We start from the raw sequence: 21,622 nt of genomic DNA on the forward strand, positions 1-21,622 counted from the left end.
GAATTCTGTGTCTCCCTCTCTCTCTGCCCCTCCCCCACTCATGCTCTGTCTCTCTGTCTCTCAAAAATAAATGTAAAAAAAATTATTATATTTCATTCACTGTATTGTCTTTTTCTAAGAAATAGCAATTATAGGGGTGTCTGACTGGCTTAGTAGCGTATGCAACTCTTGACCTCGGGGTTATAAGTTCAAGCCCCATGTTGGGTGTAGAGATAACTTTTTTTTAAAAAAATCTTAAAAAAAAATAGGAATTATAGTACACATATACATAGAAACATCTATAGCATATATTAAAATTGGGATTTTAAAAGTTTTCAGTAATTTAGAATTGATTCTCCATTTATTATATCTTTCAGTATTATAAACAGCTCCAGAAAGAGTATATTAGTGATGATCATGACAGAAGTATCTCAGTAACTGCACTCTCAGTTCAGATGTTTACTGTTCCTACTCTGGTATGTATTGTTCATTTCTTTGCTGTCTTCCCAAGTAAAACCTGTTTTGCTTTTTAAGAACTCTGTTTAGTATCAAATCAAATTAAAACGATGTCAAAATCTCTATTTTGGACTAATTTCATTCGGAAGATTGAATGATACTTCATTGATACCTGCATACTTTAGTGGGACCTGAGGACAAGGTAGTTTGTGGAGTGGGAGTGACAGCATGACTGCTGTCCAAAAGTCCTGATCCCTGTGAGGGGAGACAAGAGCTGGTTTCTCAGAAACCAGGCTAACTTAAGAGGAGTGTCTCTTCAATACCCAAACTGTTTTTGAGTTTTTTTTTTTTTTTTTTGGCTATTCTTTTGTTCTTTAGTTATTGTTTGGTGGGGAGGGGCAGATAGATGAAGATAAAACAAAGCTGGAGGGGAAAGTATGCCTGTGAAGCATTTGCATGAGATAGGTGCTGATATGGTCCTGCTTAGGCTTGGGAGGAAAGTGGAAAATTCTGTTTGTTTGTTTGTTTGTTTGTTTGTTTGTTTGTTTGTTTTGGTACTACTTCTTTTCCTGTTTCTTCTGGATGGTTTGGTTAACTATTCTTACCTTCTCATTTCAAAGGCTAGAGAAGAAGGTAGAGAGGAGACAGTGGATTAGGAGTGACTGGGAGATGCGGGAATAGATAGTAATATGATAGAAGTCATGACATATATCTATGTTTGTTCTGCTTTGCTCATCATGTGATTATTGATGGTAAACATTTATGTTGACAATATGTATGATGGGCTTGGAGTGTCCAACAGGTGTTTTCTAGTTAGTGGGGAGTAAGGAATTTTTACCTTTAGAAAATAACTTCTCAGAAATAGCTCTTCTGTGAGACTAAGGGTTATGTTTGATACTCAGTAAACATTTAGTTAAAATGACTCACTGACCAACCAAATGCGTGAGTAAATGAAGTCCATACTATCATGAGTTAATTATAAAGACAATATTCTTGAAATATTTGCAGGCTCGACATCTTATTGAAGAACAAAATGTTATCTCTGTCATTACTGAAACTCTGCTAGAAGTTTTGCCTGAATACTTGGACAGGAACAATAAATTCAACTTCCAGGGTTATAGCCAGGACAAATTGGGAAGAGTATATGCAGTAATATGTGATCTAAAGTAAGTTGTTCAAGTCAAAAGTTACCTGTTAATCACAGTGTGCTTTTGTATTCCGTTTTATAAATAAACTACTGATCCTTTTGGTTATCTAGAATTCTCCTTATAATTATGGCAAGTACAAAGAACTTTTAATGTGTCATGTTAATAATTGTTTTAAGTGAACGCTTTTTATAGAGTTAAAACCACGTTAATAAGGAAGGTATTACGGAGGGACCTGTTACAGGAACGTAGGGTCTCTCAGGGTCACTGAATGTATCTCCATTGTAATTACCATGTCTTTCACTCACTTTCATTCATGCACTTTGGTTCTGTCCCTCTTCTGTAGTCTCTTTGTGCATAGTTTTCAGATAATCTTGTTGATGTGAGTTTCTTTTTAACTCCTTTCATACATACAAATAAGTTATTGATACTTTTTGGTTTTTTTTTTTTTTTTTTTTTTTGGCTGAAGAGGCTAGAGTTGCCTTTTAAACTAAAGTTGAAATCACATAACATCACATTTGGGATCATTGGACTTAAAAGGAAATAAGTTTCAGGGTGTCTGGGTGGCTCAGTTGGTTAAGCATCCGACTTCAGCTCAGGTCATGATCTTACGCTTTGTGGGTTAGAGCTCCGTGTTGGCCTCTGTGCTGACACCTTGCTCAGAGCCTGGAGCCTGCTTTGGATTCTGTGTCTCCTCTCTCTGCCTCTTCCCTGCTTGCGCAGTCTCAGTCTGTCTCTCAAAAATAAATAAATACTAAAAAAAAAGAAGTAAGTTTCCATTTATTTTAGAATTGGTGAATATTATAAGAGTTGTGATATTTCAAGTATTCAGTAAATCATAAGCTTCAAAAAATTCTTTTCTTGGGGTGCTTGGGAAGTTCAGTTGGTTAAGGGTTCAACTCTTGATTTCAGCTCAGGTGATGATCTCACAATTTGTGAGATTGAGCCCCACATTGGACTCTGTGCTGACAAAGGAGACTGCCTGGGATTCTTTCCCTCTCTCTTCCTTCCCAGCTCAAGTTCGTGCTTGTGCGCTCTCTCTCTCTCTCTGTCTCTCTCTCTCTCTCTCTCTCTCTCTCTCTCTCTGTGTCTCTCTCTCTCAAAATAAATAAACTTTGAGAAAAATATTAAAATCTTTTAAGAATATATTAAAACAAAAGCATTTCATTTAGTTTATTGTTTAAAATAAAGTGCTCCAAGGGATATATATGATTGTTTCTAATCTCCAAGGGGAAAAAATCATTCTAAATTTCTCTGCTTTTTAAAAAAATTTTTTTAAGTTTATTTAATTATTTTGAAAGAGAATGCAAGTGGGGGAGGGAGAGAGAGAATCCCAAGCAGGTTCTGCGCTGTCAGTGCAGAGCCCTATGTGGGGCTTGATCTCAAGAATTGTGAGATTATGACTTAAGGCGAGATCAAGAGTCAGGGGCTTAACCACCTGAGCCACCCAGGCACCCCTAATTTTGTCTACTTTTAGTGACCATTTAGTGCATTGAGAGGTGGAAACATACTTCCAAACAACCTAGAAATAGTCTGCTTAAAAATACACTTGACAGATTTCTAGAATTATGCATTGGATCCTTGATATTATTAAGGAAGAAGTTTCCAGATTTTTTCAGATTCCTCAGTTTTTAAATATGATTATACATCTTTCTCTAAAGTTCAGCAAATTGTTATGTCATCACAACTTCAGTACAGAGATGGTAGATGAATTCAGTAGTGAATCATCACTTACAGTGTGCTTCACAAATTATGCATAAATTACATGTATGCAAAACAAACAAGCAAAAAATACACAAAAATTCCAAATGGCAGTACTTAAAATTATCAGTGTTAAATCAGAGTGTTCATTATTCCTTCTTTGTACAGCTGAAGTCTCTATACTGCTGCTCTCATTACTGTGAAATATTCTTGTAGCTGACTTATGTTTTTTATCCAGGGAAGTTGTACATAATCACTTCATTGTTTTATCACATTTTATTTTGTTTTATGGATTTCTGACTCTAGTTATTCTTTCCAATAAATAATTGAGAGTTAACACACCTCTAGATACTTAGCCGTATGTTAAAACTTTAGGGTCGCTGGTTTGAAAGTTTACTTTAAAGTTTTCCAGTCTTCTGATGCATATTACAACTTCTTAACATCCTTACTTAAGTCAAGAAATCTATAATGACAAGGAGAAGGGGAAAATAACACATTTTGAGCTCCTGGAAAATCTGTACTGTGGCTGTCCGGGTGTGACAGGCTAGGTTGCTTCTAAGTTCACTTAAGTAGACTAACTTCTGAGAAGTCAGGCTTAGCTTTGACATATGCCTCTCTAGAGCCTTCGCATTTTGCTGTATAATTCTAGCTCTGCCCAGAGCTTCTTGTTACTTTAAGAAATCAGAATCCATAGTTTTGATGAATCAACATTGTCTTTAGCCCTGAAAATCTTAAAATTATCACAAAATGGGGAAGTGAAATATTTCTTTGTCTTTTGAAATGATAGGTATATCCTGATTAGCAAACCTACAGTATGGACAGAAAGATTAAGAATGCAGTTCCTTGAAGGTTTTCGGTCTTTTTTGAAGATTCTTACCTGTATGCAGGTATGATATTTCTATTCATCAGTAAGATAAATATTAAAAATTTAGCCCCAGTTTTTGTTTCTTTTAAGCAAATTGTGGTTGTTATGTAAGGAAGACTATATCTAGCAAAGTAGAAATAAAATTTAAACACTGCTTTACTGATCCTGCTTTAATAGATATTTAATAGGTATAATTCTATATACTTCAGTTAACTACTGCTATTACCAGTAATGTTTATTGATTGTGATATGGTGGTAAGCACTTTACATGCATTATCTCTCCTGAGATCGTAGCAATCTTATGAGGTAGCTACTGTTATTATCTTCATTTTACATATAAGGGAATTGAAATCTAGAAATAATTTGACCAGGGTCACGCAGCTAGAAAGTGACAGAGCTGGGATTTGAACCCATGCATTCTGACCTTGTATAATAGCCATGTTAAAAAGCTATGCATATATGATTATAAATTCTGACAATTTCATATTTTGACAGTAGAAGAGCGAAGAAAAAGGGCCTATGTGTGTAATATGCATATATATATATAGAGAGAGAGAGAGAGAGAGGGGGGGGGGAGAGTTTGTGTGTGTGTGTGTGTGTGTGTGTGTGTGTGTGTGTGTATGTGTGTAATCACTCTTTTCTTATAGGGAATGGAAGAAATCAGAAGACAGGTTGGGCAACACATAGAAGTGGATCCTGACTGGGAGGCTGCCATTGCTATACAGATGCAATTGAAGAATATTTTACTCATGTTCCAAGAGTGGTGTGCTTGTGATGTAAGTAAAATTTGTTAGTAAGATCAGTGCTTTTTTTTTTTTTTTTTTTTTAGAAAGAGAGAGCGTGTGAGCTGGGGAAAAGGGGAGAGAGAGAGAAAATCTTGGAGCCCAACATGGGGCTTGATCCCATGACCCTGGGATCATGACCTGAGTCAAAATCAAGACTTGGACTCTCAATTGACTAAGCCATCCACGTGCCCCAGGATCAGTGGGTTTTAGGTGCTCTAATGATTATCAGTAATAAGGTTTTATGTAGCGACTTCCTTGCTATAAGATTTTATTATTTAAATAGTTGTGTATTTGAACTTGTCTTACTGAATTTAGGAAGAAAATCCAGTTTTTTATGTTTGATTTAAAAATGTGCTCCATGGTAGTTTGATTTATCTCTGGGAATAGTGGGGTTTGAAAAATACAACAGAGGTGCCTGGGTGGCTCATTTGGTTGAGCATCCAACTTCGACTCAGGTCATGATCTCATAGTTCGTGAGTTCGAGCCCTGCGTTGGGCTCACTGCTGTCAATGCAGAGCCTGCCTTGGATCCTGTGTCTATTCCTCTCTATCTGCCTCTCCCCAACCGGTACTCTCTCTCTCAAAAATAAATAAAATGTTTAAAAACAATACAACAAAATACATTTATTTATTTATGTATTCATTTATTTCCTTGGACATGAATACTAATAATATGAAAATTAGGACTACATGGACTTTAAAATACTTTGGTAGTAGAGAATAGTGGATATTTATGCAATCATGAGCTCTGTTATACATGTTAAACCATTAAGAATATTAATTTCCAAATACAGAGCTAATGTATCTCCTTACACAATAATTTGAGACCATAATCCTCTTGAAACACACAGTCCTACCCCAGATTCCCTTTTTGGGAAGGATGACCTCATTTATTTCTGTTTTGAGAAAATCACCATTATCTGAGTCAAATTCTTTCATTTTCCCTAGTTTCTCTGTGCTGCTGACATGATATAATCTATTCACTACGTTTCTCTATGTCTTCACAATTGGTCTCTTTCTTTTCATTCCTTTCTTTCTAAAACTAAGGTCTCTACCTAGGCTCTTGGTCCTGAGCTACATTACTTCTTCCTGGAGTTGGCTTCCTCAGTTGTCTCCTCTGGTATTTCCCATTCTTTGATTCACTTGCCTGCACACACAGGACGCACCTGTCCTTAACATCAACAAGAGTAAAAGCCCCTTGTCTCTGCTACCTCTGTGAACTGTGAGCTCTCTTGTTTTCCTCCTCTCTTCTGCTTCCCCACCAGCAGTTGGTCACAGGTTCAGAGTGGCAGTCATACAGACATGATAGAATTTAATCTAGCACTGTAGCTTTGTGGAACAATAAGGACAGGAAATATTGTCCAGCAACTAGCCAGAGCACATATTTTTTGGCAACCATCACCTTTATGGAAGGCATGCATAGTTGTTGGAGATGAGGTCAGAGTATGTGTTGCTCATCTTGACATTTGCCAAACCCTCTGCAGCCATCTATATTTGCTGTCATCTCTCTAGCTTCTGAAACTTCTTTAGGGTCTGGCTTCTGCCCTTACAAATTGATTGGAACTGCTTTTTGAAAAAAATTCAGAGGATCTTTATAGTAACCAGAGGGTCTTCTCTAAGTCCCCATTTTCCTGCAAATGTCTGTAGCATTGTTTTCTCTTGAATACCTAATCTTTTTGAAACTTTCTTTCCCTTTGATTTTTACAAGTCTACATTATTATAACACTTCTGTTACTGATTCAACATTTCAATCATTGATTGCCTTTTTTTTTTCCCAATTCCTTCTGACTACTAAATGATACATTCTGAATATTCTCTTTCTTACAGGTCTTTCATTTCTACCACCTCATTTAAAACTGTGGAGCTATAGTATTCTATTTGTGTGCTAGACATTCCTGCTTAGATCTTACACTTACATTTCAAATTCAGAATATATTAAATTGGTTTGTCATCATTTCTTTCTACTTCAACTTAACATTTTCCCTTCTTGACTTCCATTTTTCAATTAATGACACTGATTCAGATGAGATTGGGGTGCGTTCAGAGTCATATGGCTGTGATTCATGCCATATCAAGACAATGACACTATGATTCATACATTCATCCACACAGAAAATCTCAGAGCCACTGCATTCTCTGTGTTAGATGTTAGCAGAGTTTTCAGGGGGAAAAAGTTCTATGTTCACATAAGATTGAGAAATGTTAGGTTGAACAAAATCAAGTATGGTTTTTCTTTCTAATGCCACTGAACTTTTCCAACCCTTTATGGTTAAAAAAATTTTTTTTAATGTTGTTATTTATTTTTGAGAGAGGAGAGAGACAGAGTGCCAGCAGGGGAGGAGTAGAGACAAGGGGAGACACAGAATCCGAAGCAGGCTCCAGGCTCTGAGCTGTCAGCACAGAGCCCGACATGGGGCTTGGACTTGTCAACTGCGAGATCATGACCTGAACTGGAGTCGGATACCTAACTGACTGAGCCACCCAGGCGCCCCTCAAGCCCTTTAAATTATTCAGTGTGCTAATTTCTAAGTGGAATATTCCCAAAATTTATTGGGAATAGCATTTGTTTCTCAGGATAAAATCAGTGTGGAAAACACTGTCTTGAAAAGTGAGTTTGACTCCTCTCTCCCTGATGTGAGTTTTCCTTAGCCTAAGTTTATTTTATAATTCTAACTTATTTCCTGTGAGTTCATTCTCTTTTTCCCTGACTGCCCCCATCCTAGTTAAGACCCTTATCACCTTAGACTTAGACTTCATAGTAATCTTCCTGTTGGTTCCCTTGTTTCTAACATCACTCTCTCCAATCTGTCATCTTCATTGACACCCATTAATTCTTCTTGAAGCAGCATGTTGACATTGTTACACTTCAGACACCATCAGTATATTCCCATACTGATGGCAAGGCATATTTCCAGCTGCATGCTCCTTAATTTCATCCATAAAGCCTTTCATTTATCTAGTGTTTATTCCTTTACGCTGCTTGCACAAGAGTTGTACTTCCCCTTTTTTCTCTGTTTACTCTTATATCTCTGCTTATTATACCACTGTCCCCTCATTTTTCCCCATAAATTCTGCATATTCTTTTAGACCCCACTCAAAACTGCTTTCACAAATAATGTCTTCCCATTGGTTTGTAATTCTTTTTCCTCCCTCTTAGAGTAATTCGTTTGTACAATTTACATAGTACTTAAAATGTTTTACTTTGATTGTGTGTGTGTGTGTGTGTGTGTGTGTGTGTGTGTGTGTGTGTGTGTCTCTGTCTTATATTTCCAACTAGTTTGCAGATCCTGTGGAAGTAACTGTGCTATACATGGAACAATTTTGTGCTTATATTTACTAAATATTTATTGAATGGTGTGGTAAAGTAGATAACTTGTTAATCTGTGTACATTTTTAATTTCCTTTTAGGAAGAACTCTTACTGGTGGCTTATAAAGAGTGTCACAAAGCTGTGATGCGGTGCAGTACAAGTTTTATATCTAGTAGCAAGACAGTAGTACAATTGTGGGGTCATACTCTGGAAACTAAGTCATACAAGGTATCTGAAGATCTTGTAAGCATACATCTGCCACTCTCCAGGACTCTTGCTGGTGAGTGTTTGTTTTTTGCATCTTTCTATTAGCTTTGTTTTTTAGATATTCAGAGTAGTAGAACTATTTCTGTTTTTGTTCTGTACTCATTATATACAAACATATTCATATCACACTGCAGTTAAGAACTGTCACTGTCCTTCAAAGAGTTGTCACCAGAACATTGATCTCAGGATGCTTGTTTACCTGGGCCTTTTGTTATTTGGGTCAACTAATGAATCCTTTTAATATACACTGAAGGATTAACTTGGCAACTCATCTCCCACCCCAATTTAAATATGGTAAAATCTTGTTGCTGGTTTTTTTTCATTGAAGTATAGTTAACACACATTGTTACTGGTTTTTAACCCTTTTCTCTGTGAGATTACACCAGTGTGTTATCTTTGTTGTTATTCCTTTCACCACTAAAAGAAAGAAATAAGATTCTCTTTAATCATTCTTTGATTTGCATTTCCATGTAAATTGGTCCTGTCAGGTTTTTTTTTTAATAACTTTATGTATGTAAGTGTATGTATGTATTTATTTATTTTTGAAGAATGCTGATAGCAGCTTTCTATTTAGTTAGTTAGTTAGAAAGTAAGGAAGCTCCATGCTTCCTTGAACTCACAACCCTGAGATCAAGAGTTCCATGCTCTACTGACTGAGCTAGCCAGATGCCTCTACGTTTATATTTTTAATTGTGGTAAATATACATATAACATAAAATTTATCATTTGAACCATTTTAAAATGTATAGTTCACTGGCATTAAGTACATTCATATTGCTCTGCAGTCATCAACCACCATCCATCTCCAGAATATGTTTCGTCTTCCCAAACTGAAATTCTGTACCTGTTCAGCATAACTCCTCAATCCCCCACTCCCTGCGGTCTTTGGAAGTCACCATTCTACTTTCCACTTCTATGCTTGACCCCTATAAGTACCTCACTTAACTGAAATCATATACATATCCTTTATAACTGGCTTATTTCACTTAGTGCAATATCCTTAGTTTACCCATATTGTAGCATGTGTCAGAATTTCCCTCCTAGTTAAGACTGAATAATATTCCATAGTTTGTATATACTGCCTTTTGCTTATCCATTTGCCTACAAATGGATGCTTGGGTTCCTTCTACCTTTTGGCTGTTGTGAATAATGTTGCTGTGAGTATGAGGTACAGGTATCTGTTTGAGTCCTTGTTCTTAGTTCTTTGATGTATGTACCGTAAGTGTAATTGCTGGTTCATAAAGTAATTCTACTTTTTAATTTTTTGAGGAACCACCAAACTCTTTTTCATAGCAACTGCACTGTTTTACATTCCCACCAGCAGTGTACAAGGGTTCCATTTTTTTCTGCATCTTCACCAACACATCTTCTTTCCTGTATGTTTTTTTTTAATAGCCATCCTAATGAGTGAAGTGGTAGTTCATTGTTTTTGTTGTTGTTTTAAGTTCATTTATTTATTTTGAGAGAGACAGCATAATCCTGGGAGGGACGGACAATGAGAGAGAGAATCCCAAGCAGGCTCCACACTGTTAGCACAGAACCTGATGTGGGGCTTGAACCCATCCATGAACCATGAGATCATGACCTGAGCCAAAGCTAAGAGTCAGGTGCTTAACCACCTCAGCCACCCAGGCACCCCAGTTCATTGTGGTTTTGATTTGCATTTCTCCAATGATTAGTGATTATTGAGCATCTTTTCCTGTGCTTGCCAGTCATGTTTATATCTTCTTTGGAGAAATGTCTATTCAAGTCCTTTGTGTATTTTTTAATCAGATATTTTGTTGTTGAGTTGTTGGAGCTTTCTGTATGTTCTGGATATTAGCTCTGTATCAAACATATGATCTGCAAATATTTTCTCCCATTCTTTGGATTGCCTTTTCACTCTGTTGATAGTATCCTTTGAAATTATTGCCAAATCCAATGTCATGAAGTCTATTCCCTGTTTTCTTCTAAGAGTTTTACGGTTTTAGCTCCTATGTTTAGGTTTTTTATTCATTTTTAGTTTTTGCACATGGTATAATTGATGTGATTTTTTGTCACTTCTATTTTTACAAAAAGAAATACTTAAATTAGTTTTCATTTCTTTTGATTAGTTAAGAGCAGAATAAGGATGTCTTGAGAGGCAGCATAGTATTTTTATATAATGTGTAAACACACCTTGCACTATGTAGGATCTTAAATACATTAATAATACTATGTTTTAAAATTAGAAGTCAAAAGTTTGCGTTTCTAAACTCAGTAAATATGTATTTAAACCTCATAAGTTTCTGAACTTGAGTTAATGAGGGATAAATTAACTGGGTTTATTGCTTTTTCATTTCTCTCTCTCTCTCTCTCTCTTTTTTTTTTTTTTTTTTAACCTTTAGGTCTTCATGTGCGTTTAAGCAGGCTGGGTGCTGTTTCAAGACTACATGAATTTGTGCCTTTTGTAAGTGACTCTATTAAGGGCTGATTTACTTACACCCTATTTCTAAACACCTCTTGGTTGATGAGAGGGAAGAAAAATTTTGAAACCTACCTGGATAATTCCCATTTAGTAATTTTAGGTTTCTATATAAGTACATTGAAATCTAAATCACCAAAACTTGGAGTTAACTCATTCAAGCCCATCCGTTTTACAGATGAGAAAACTGAAGAATGTCTAGACTTTGAGACACATCCAAGCCCTCTGAAAAATAATGAAATTGTTCATCTCTTTCAGGAGGACTTTCAAGTAGAGGTACTAGTGGAATATCCTTTGCGTTGTCTGGTGTTGGTTGCCCAGGTTGTTGCTGAAATGTGGCGAAGAAATGGACTCTCTCTCATTAGCCAGGTATGGCAAGGCCTATTCACATTCATGTGAATGTGAGTGTGTTAATTTTCTGATGGTTTTTTCTCTTATATAATTTAGCCTTATGTCTCTGGATTTTGCTATTTGCTTTCTGTTTTCTTATATGAACTCAGAAATGAAAATTCTAGTAACCATGTAGATATTTCTCCTAGTGAGTAGATAGATTAGGTGATAGCCAGTAGAAATGTGCCCATTAACATTATGAGGATTTCCTTACCTGGAGACCTATAGTCTTCCCATCACCTTTCTTAATAGAAGGCCACTTTAACAATTTTTCCCTCTGTTCTAGAGCAAATAAAGAGAAGTGCTTTTCCTAAAAGATGGGGAAACTGGACTTGTAAAGATACCACTTGGGAGAAAAATCGTGTTATGATTGATTGTAGAAATTAGTTTACTTTTATAGAAGTGGGGATTTTTAAATCAGAGGAAATAAATTCTTTTGTTGCACATGTTGAGAGAGTAGTAATATAGAGCATTTTAAACTTGGAAGTATTTTCATGCCATATTTCCTTACTTTAAAATCTCACGAATCCCTTAGTGATTCATAGATTTACAGCTTGCTTGCTTTTTTTTTTTTTTTTTTTTTTTTTTTTTTGCCACTAAGGAGTTCTTGGAGTGTCTGATTTAGAGAAAGTTTTAGGAATAGTGTTTGTTAAGAATTCTGTTTGAAATAAAACAATTCATGCCACTTCAATCTTTTATTTTACAGGTGTTTTACTACCAAGATGTTAAATGCAGAGAAGAAATGTATGATAAAGATATCATTATGCTTCAGGTACCTATTGAAATTACTTTGGATACTTATGTCTTAACCTTCTTCGATCCCTTGTAGAGGGAGAGAAAAGATACAGTAATTATTTTTAACTTTATTTACTTAAATTTTTCTCACGTTAAAACTTAATAGGGTATCATAAAAAATGGAAGGGATTACTACATTATCTTTTGCAGACTTACTTTATGCTCTTTCTGACAGTCCTACTGGAGACAAATGTTTGTTCATTTAATACACATGGAACTGTCATGCTGCTTTTCTTCCACAGATTGGTGCATCTTTAATGGATCCCAACAGGTTCTTGTTACTGGTACTTCAGAGGTATGAACTTGCTGATGCTTTTAACAGGACTATATCCACAAAAGACCAGGTAAGCAACAGAAACTGACATGTGTATCAATTCCAAAGGAAGTATTTTTGTTAACAATTTTAATCATATTTAGGATTTTTATTTCTTTATGTGTATTTCCAAAAATCACACATATACACATAACATGCACATATATCTACATATGCACATGTGTACTCTTTTTACTCTACAAAAAGTTAGAATGTTTAGATTAATAAAAGGAGAAGAAAAATCACATGAAAGACTGCCTCCTAGAAATGATCACCTTCTAAGTTTTGGTGTCTCGTTTGTTTTTAAAACAAAAATTGGATCATTTTGTATGTGCTATGTGGTTATTTGCTTTCTGTGCTTAATGAGATGTTGTGATAGTTTTAAATAAATATACCACCACTTTTTTTTACATCATAATTTTTAAAGGCTATATAGTATTGCGCTGTACAATTGCATTATACTTTGATCCCCTAATTGCTGAAGAGGTTTTCTAGTTTTTTGGTCTTATAAACATCTCTGTACCTCAGGGTTTAAACACTTGCCTAATTATTTTGTTAAGATAAATTTTTAGAAGAGGATTACCTGGAGAAAACAGTATGCTTTTTCTTAAGACTCTTAATACATATTATCACATTGCTCTCAGAAGAGGTACTCAGATTTACACTCTTTAGCAGTGTGTACCTCTGTAGTGGCACTAGTATCTTTACTCTTTGTTGATGTGGTAGGTGAAAGGTGGTCTTTTATTTGTAGGTGTAGTTCTTTAATGAGCATTGAGGTTGACCATGTTTTCATGATTATTGGCCTTTTTTCCCCCTTTCTGATAGTAAATTATCTTTCCAACCCTTTCCCCTTTTTCAGTTTCTGTTAAAGTTCCTTATTTAATAAGGATATTTTTCACTTGTTGTATTTGTTACATTTTTCATAGCTTATAATTTGTTGTACTTTGTAGTTTTGTCACATCTTCATTGCTTTCATATTTGATACGAACTTATAAAGTAGTCCTTACATACTTTAAATTTATGAATCATGTTATTTTATTCTTTCAAATTAGAAGTTACTTGCAAAGGACCAAAGAATAGGATACAAAATACAAAGCTAATTTTTAGTCATGTTTTATACTTGGTGAAAAATGAGTATCTCATTTTGCTATACATTGCTTAAGTAAGAGGGGTGTTAAGGAAGAGTATTCTCACGAACTGGTATCTGTTATTTGAAGCCACTGTCCCACCAACCCAGGTAAGAAGGAAGTCATAAGAATTAGTTTGTTGACTTAAGGCTATATGGTAATGATAATGAAAATAATATTTGTATTGAGTTCTTATTGTATGCCAGGTATTGTGAACCTTATGGAATTTGATGTCAGTAAAGGGAATTATTCACCTCATTTTCTGCTGCAGTCTGAAGGAAAATACTGGACTGCATGAACCATGAGTCTGATCCAGAAATGTATGTTTTATAAAGGCTTTTGGTTCTTTTGTAACTAATTTATTCTTTTTTGATTCAATAGGATTTGATTAAACAATATAATACATTAATAGAAGAAATGCTTCAAGTCCTCATCTATATTGTGGGTAAGATTAAAACATTAATCTTATGAGTTGTTTTCAGAGAGAGCATTAATAAAAACTATAATTTATCATTTTACTCTTCTCGCAAATACAGCATAGAGTATTAGAGATTAATGTGACTAATATGATTGATGTGTTTAGAAACCTAGCTTTTAAAAGCACAGTTCTGTTACATCTTTGTTTTTTAATACCTGATTTATAATTATTTGGTCTTGTTTTACTGGAATACAATTATCCTAGTTAGAAATGTAGATGAAAAATACCTATACATTCAGTGCTAAAAATTGTATTTATATGTGAAATTTCAAAGTAATATAGGTCTTAGTAAAAAAAATTTTTTTTTTCATTGTGTCATTCTTTTTACTTTGGGTAAATATTGGCCATACTTTTTTGGTTTTTTTTTTTTTTTTTTTTAATGTTCTGTATTATAGACTTTGTTGATTTTACGAGCTAAGTAAAAGTTCTTGACTTCTCATTCTGGCTATTGTTTCTTACTTTATGGCAGCAAACATGCTTTTTATTGTTAGTTCTTAGTGAGGATTCTACCCCTGGCTAAATCTGAAAACATGGGTTCATTTTACTTGTTTTCAGAGAGTTAGTTACTGACTGGCTGCTTGTCTCAGCAGAAAGTGTGGTGAACTTCATTGCCATTGCAAAGTGAGTTGTAAATGTGTAAAAGATTTTTAAATTGATGATATACTTTATTAAATTATAAAAACTTGAGAATTTTTATGTTTGTTCTTAGAATAGTGTGTGAAGAATTTCTAGTACTATATTTTTGCTATTTTATATTTTTACTGTTTTATTATTGCTATTACTGTGTTTATCTAAATTTATTGGGTTTTTCCTCCTATGTGATTTGATTTTTTGTTAATACCTGCTATATTCCTGAGTACAGTAACTTCATTACTTTCATTATCATTAATATATATTAATTAGATATATATTATCATTTATATATTATCATTTAATATGTATAATCATTAATATAATATATATTATATTATTATTTATATATACTATCATTATATATATTTAATATATATTATCATTAATATATATGTGTTAATATATAGTGTTAACTATGTAATACTATACATTAACTATATAATAGTCTATAATACATCTTGTATTATTGATTTTTAGGAATTATCTATAATATATTAACTATCAGAAGCATGCCATTTACATTTTTGGGGTCTTAGATTCATGATTTGTAAAATTTGAAGGTAATCTATGTGATCTCTGAGCTTTCTTATAGCACTAAATTTCTAGAGAATACTGTTTTAGGGGGAAAAATTGAAAGTTATAAAGTGCTTTACAAATGTTAAGAGGGATGATCTATTTGAAATGAATTCATTTCACAAAAGTCATTCTTTGGCTAATTTATAGAATTTATCAAATCTCTTAGGCAGAAGTTTCCTGCCTTTGTAATGACTGTTATAGATATCATAAGAGTTTGTATATTGCAAATCAGTGGTGACATAAGGCCAGATACCATAGGCCTTCTTAAGGCAATGAGAATTAGATGCTTTCAACACCAGTTCCCATAGTTGATTTAGCTATTTTCTCTCTCTGTTTGGCAGTTTATTGAGATGAAAAATGGAAACATGGTCATGTGGGCATTTTAGCAACACCAGTCATTCCTGATACATATTACTGTTTTGTCATTTAATCCATAACAACATATTTAAGTATCTTGTTTGTGGGTTTTCACCTTATTCTGTCTTAAATAACAAGTATAGACAAAATCAAGGAAGATCTTGAAAGAAAAGCTATTGTTCACTGATGGCCAGTGGTCTTTCAATGCCATCAGCCTTTTTTTCTAGTATTAGAAACACATGCTAATTTAATTGAGGGGCCTTGTTTATAATGTGTGAGTATGTGTACATATACTTCTGTGTGTGTGTGTGTGTGTAGGTTAAGAGAAGGCCTGTGTTCTTTGGATCTCTTCATTTTTCTTCCTCTGTCTTTTAGCAAATAGACTTTTGTTCAGATTTAGGAATATGTCCAAATTCTGGTCCCTCTCTCATAGACTTAATGCAGTATTCTGTGTATTAAGTGTTCCTGGTAGAAGAGATTTAAATAGAAAACAATTGATTGTTTTATTTTTTCTTTTCATTGTTTGTATTAGGTGAGCGTTATGTACCTGGCGTGGGAAATGTAACCAAAGAAGAGGTCACAATGAGAGAAATTATTCACTTGCTTTGTATTGAACCCATGCCACATAGCGCCATTGCCAAAAATTTACCTGAGAACGTAAGTCCAGCATTGTTGTTGTTGTTGTTTTTCTTTTTTTGGAATTGGAAACAAAACTACTTTGAAGTTTTAGGAAAATTTATTTAATGAATTTTGCAGATCTACAACTATTCATTCTTTAGTGGTATAAACTTTAATAATTCTGGACTTCTGGGCATTAAGAAACATTTTCGAAATATTATGGCTATTTGGAAAACATCTTAGAGCAAGAAACTTCTTGGCTTTTGCTTACATCAAAATAAAAATTCTCCAGAGAAAAGGGGCCTCCTTGAAATACTGAGACTATTTGAGTAATATGTTAGTCTGGATCTTCTGAGAAGCAGATGTCTAAGACAAAACATTTAAGAATTTATTAGGAACAGTACGTATGAGAGAAAATGGTGAGGAAGCTTGGAAAAGCTTGGGAGCCATCAGACTGTGAGGCAAAATTGATTCCAGGTGAAAGTAAGAAGAAAGGAAGGTTAGATAGAAACATTCTAGACTGCTGGGTAATCCCATCCAGGCTTGATGTCTTCCCCTCTATCCCACAGTGAGCCTGCATTAGTATCTCTGTTGCCTCTAACTGGAGGTCTGCAGAGTGCAGTCTCATGGCCACAGGTGATATTTAAGTTTTTGTATTTGCTGACAATTGAAGTAATAGTCCTAAAGATTATGGGTCTTGGGGCGCCTGGGTGGCTCAGTCGGTTGGGCGTCCGATTTCGGCTCAGGTCATGATCTCGCGGTCCATGAGTTCAAGCCCTGCATCGGGCTTTGTGCTGACAGCTCAGAGCCTGGAGCCTGTTTCAGATTCTGTGTCTCCCTCTCTCTGACCCTCCCCCGTTCATGCTCTGTCTCTCTCTGTCTCAAAAATAAATGTTAAAAAAATAATGATAATAAAAAAATAAAAAAGATTATGGGTCTCATATTTTTTCTTCTGAGATTTAATTATGAATTAGAACAATGATTCTTTTTTATAATTTTTTTTTTTTTTTTTTTTTTTTCAACATTTATTTATTTTTGGGACAGAGAGAGACAGAGCATGAACGGGGCAGGGGCAGAGAGAGAGGGAGACACAGAATCGGAAACAGGCTCCGGGCTCTGGGCCATAAGCCCAGAGCCCGACGCGGGGCTCGAACTCACGGACCGCGAGATCGTGACCTGGCTGAAGTCGGACGCTTAACCGACTGCGCCACCCAGGCGCCCCAGAACAATGATTCTTAAAAGAGAATTGGACTTATCTATCAAGGTTTTCCAGAGAAATAGAATAGAGATAAATTTTGACTGTTGGTCATTTTCCTAAAAAAATATTGTATCTTTTTCCAGTTTTATTGTTTGTTTTTAAATTTTTTTAATGTTTATTTTTGAGAGAGTACAAGCAAGGGAGGGGCAGAGAGAGAGAGGGAGACACAGAATCTGAAGCAGGTTCGAAGCTCTGAGCTGTCGAGCCTGATGTGGGGCTCGAACTCACAAACTGCGAGATCATCATCTGAGCTAAAGTGGATGTTTAACTGACTGAGCCACTTAGGTACCCCTTTTTCCAGTTTTATTGTTAATTGATTCTCAGACTCATTTGGTATATCACCTTCATAATTTCTACATATCCATCTACCCATTTTATAATTATTAATACATTTTAAGATTAATTTACATTTTTCTTGGCATCTTTCTAAGCAATACTATCAGTGAAATAGGTTTAGTTTCTGGATTTTTTTTCTAATATGTATTAAAATAAGTGACTATTCACAATTTTAAAAACATATAACTGTATAACATAAAATAATTTCATACACCACTAGGGATATATATATCATACTTTGCAAGAAGAATGCTTTAAGGCATACCCTAACTTCATTGCTTATCCCAAGTGTATTATTTTATTTTATTTTATTTATTTTGAGAGAGAGAGGGAGCACAAGCAGGAGGAGGGGCAGAGAGAGAAAGAATCCCAAGCAGGCTCTGCAGTGTCAGCACAGAGCCAGATGCGGGGCCCGAACTCACAAATCGGATCATGACCTGAGCCAGAATCAAGAGTCAGACGCTTAAGTGACGGAGCCACCTAGTCCCCCTACTGTGTGCATTATTTTAAAAGGAGGTTAAATGCCTCAATTTTTGCGAAACTATTATATGCTTGCTTTTGTATCTCAACTATGTTCTTATCCTGATTTTAAATGACTTTATTAAAAAAAAAAATTCCCCGATCAAGGAAAAGTTCTGGCCAATCAGAAAATTATTATAATGCAGAAGCCAGACTACATTTGGACATCTACATGTGTTTGGCTGTAGATTCCATTTATTTTATAACCTTGGTTTTAGGTATTGGTACAGCATGGACATGTCCTTAAATGATGTGGGTGATGAACATAATAAATAGGGAAAACTCTTTTTTTTTTTTTTTTTTTAAGTAATGTCCACACCTAACCTGGGGCTCGAATTCACAACCCCTAGATCAAGAGTCACATGCTTCACTGACTGAGCCAGCCAGGCACCCTGAGCTCTTTTTCTTTGAACTACTGGGTGTGTGTTTGTGTGTTTATATACATAAATGTATATGAGGGCAAATTTAGATAAAATTTCTTCCTTAAGTAGTTTATTTATAGATCTTATTTCTGTTAAGAAATTGGTTCCTCAAAACAATTGGTTTCAGACCCAATTTTTTTATACTGGAAGTTGATATTTTTTTATTGTTTACAAAGTACTTCAGGAATGCTCTTGAAATGTATTGCAGTTCACAGTAAGAGAAGGAAAAGTCATTGCATGAAGGTAAAAATGACAAAAATATTGTTTTAACAGGAAAATAATGAAACTGGCTTAGAGAATGTCATAAACAAAGTGGCCACATTTAAGTAAGTACTTAATATTTATGCTTATTTTGGGAAGTACACCAATCTTTGCTATTGTACGTTGGATATTTGTAGAAGCTCTGAAGTCCTTGCCTGAACTCCTAAGAACAAGAATGGAGTACAGATGAAAAAGGGTGAAAATGAGGGGCACATGGTTAAGCACTGAGTAATGTGTTTGTTGCAAAAAATGAGTATTTTTGCATATGTGGATGTTAAGAAACTTAGTAGAAGACCATGGGGGAAGGGAGGCAAACAATAAGAGACTCTTAAATACAGAGAACAAACTGAGGGTGCGTTGGGGTGGGGGAGAGGGGAAATGGGTGATGGGCATTGAGCAGGGCACTTGTTAGGATGAGTACTGGGTGTTGTCTGTAAGCGATGAACCATGGGAATCTATCCCAAAAACCAAGAGCCCACTTTACACACTGTTTGTTAGCCAATTTGACAATAAATTATATTAAAATTAGTTAATTTTAAAAAATGAGTATTTTTGGAAAGTGTATGAGAAATACTCATTCATGATATTAAGTGACTTAAATAGTAAGTATACTTGGCCCTTCAACATGTTCAAATAGCATGAGTCCACTTCCACGTGGAGTTTGTACAGTATAGTACTGTTAATGTAGTTTCTCATTTATGATTTTCTTAACATTTTCTTTTTGCTAGCTTACTTTTTGTGAGAATACAGTGTATGATACATTTAACATACAAAATATGTATTGACTATTTATGCTATTAGTAAGGTTCCTAGCGAGTAGTGGGCTATTAATAGTTAAGTTTTTGATTGATGAAAGCAGTAGAAGATGAACAAATAAATATTCCATGCTCATGGATTAAAAGAGTTAATATTATTAAAATCTCCATATTATCCAAACCAATGTATAGATTCAATGCAATCCCTGTCAAAATACCAACAGCATTTTCCACAAAACTAGAGCAAATAATACTAAAAGTTGTATGGAACCACAAAAGACCCCAAATACCCAGAGCAATCTTGAGAAAGAAAAACAAAGCTGAAGGTGTCCTGATTCCTGATTTCAAGATATACTACAAAGCTATAGTAATCAAAACAGTATGGTCAGAATGACCAACATAAAAAACAGATGAAACAGCAAGTGTTGGTGAGGTTATGGAGAAAAAGGAACCCTCTTGCACTGTTGGTAGCAATGCAAACTGGTACAGCCACTGTGTAAACAGTATGGAGGTTCCTCAAAAGGTTAAAAGTAGAACTACCCTACAATCAGTAATTGCACACTGGATATTTACCAAAAAGTACAAAAACACTAATTCAAATGGATACATGCACCCCTATGTTTCTTGCAGCATTATTTACAGTAGACAAATAATGGAAGCAGTCCAAGTGTCCATAGACAGATGAATGGATGAAGAAGACATGGTATATATTATACACTGGAACATGATTCAGTCCTAAGAAAGAATGAAATCTTGACATTTGCAACAGTATAGATGGAGCTAGAGAGTATAAGGCTAAGCGAAATAAGTCAGAGATCAGGTCTGTAAAATATCAAATAAACTTGCTCAAATTTGTTTAAATTTCTTAATTATGAAATACAACTGAGCTGTTATCAGGACTTTGAGCTTGCCATATAGGTTTTGAGTTTTACTATTGGAATGAAATTTCTCATTTCAGTTTAAGCAAGCTGATTGAGATATGATTATTTCTTCTAGAGTTTGAGTTTTAATTACTGTTTAGGTTCTTATTTTGTCAGTATTGTATACTGTAGGAACCCTGCAGTTCATCTCTGTATTTTCTGTCTGTTTAGGAAACCAGGTGTATCAGGCCATGGAGTTTATGAACTGAAAGATGAATCATTGAAAGACTTCAATATGTACTTTTATCATTATTCCAAAACGCAACATAGCAAGGTAGGAAAGGATATCCTCTTCAGTAAATAAGCCTAAAATGCTTTATGCTTTCTAACTCTGCCGGAAATTTCCTGGTTTTTTTTTTTCTATAGTTTTATACTGGTTCTCATTAATAGAGGCCATTATCTCACCCAAGAAATTAAAATTGAATCAGTAATGTTACCTAGTATACAGGCAGTATTTAAATTTTTCTCATTTACCAAAAATACCCTTTATCCCGGTCTCATGGGGAGGAGGATTCAGTCAAGGATCATGCACTTTATTTGGTGTCATGTTTCTGTAATCTCCTTTAATTTAGGATGATGTTTTTGCCTTTTTGTCTCTCATAATATTGCCATTTTATAATATGCCATTGCCACGTAGAGTACAGGCTAGTGGTCTTTTAGAATATCCTACATTCTGAATGTATCCGATTGTATTCTCATGATTAGATTCAAATTAAATGTTTTGGGGTAAAATATTATATAAATAATACATTGTATCAAATCAGGCACATGATGTGTATTTGTCCCATTAAGGGTGATGTTAAGTTTGATCACTTACGGTGATGTCTGGACTCGTCCTTACAAAATGAATAATTTCCAGGCCACAGTACAATGCCCTGAATATAATAGGCACGAGATGAATATTGTTGACTGAAA

General features: G+C 34.8%; 1 protein-coding gene across 1 annotated transcript in view; it reads left to right on the top strand.

Moving 5' to 3' along the window:
• UBR1 (ubiquitin protein ligase E3 component n-recognin 1) overlaps nt 1-21,622 on the top strand; it is a 137,288-nt gene that overhangs the window by 60,996 nt on the left and 54,670 nt on the right. Inside the window, exons 11-23 of the mRNA XM_047862247.1 lie at nt 357-455; nt 1,444-1,601; nt 4,069-4,168; nt 4,794-4,922; nt 8,339-8,519; nt 10,873-10,934; nt 11,208-11,318; nt 12,046-12,111; nt 12,377-12,478; nt 13,956-14,019; nt 16,151-16,275; nt 19,045-19,097; nt 20,879-20,981. Of these exons, the coding sequence (XP_047718203.1) occupies nt 357-455; nt 1,444-1,601; nt 4,069-4,168; nt 4,794-4,922; nt 8,339-8,519; nt 10,873-10,934; nt 11,208-11,318; nt 12,046-12,111; nt 12,377-12,478; nt 13,956-14,019; nt 16,151-16,275; nt 19,045-19,097; nt 20,879-20,981 (1,353 nt within the window). The remainder of the gene's footprint in view (nt 1-356; nt 456-1,443; nt 1,602-4,068; nt 4,169-4,793; nt 4,923-8,338; nt 8,520-10,872; nt 10,935-11,207; nt 11,319-12,045; nt 12,112-12,376; nt 12,479-13,955; nt 14,020-16,150; nt 16,276-19,044; nt 19,098-20,878; nt 20,982-21,622) is intronic.

Source organism: Prionailurus viverrinus, chromosome B3 (assembly GCF_022837055.1).
Source record: "Prionailurus viverrinus isolate Anna chromosome B3, UM_Priviv_1.0, whole genome shotgun sequence".
Lineage (NCBI taxonomy): Eukaryota > Metazoa > Chordata > Mammalia > Carnivora > Felidae > Prionailurus > Prionailurus viverrinus.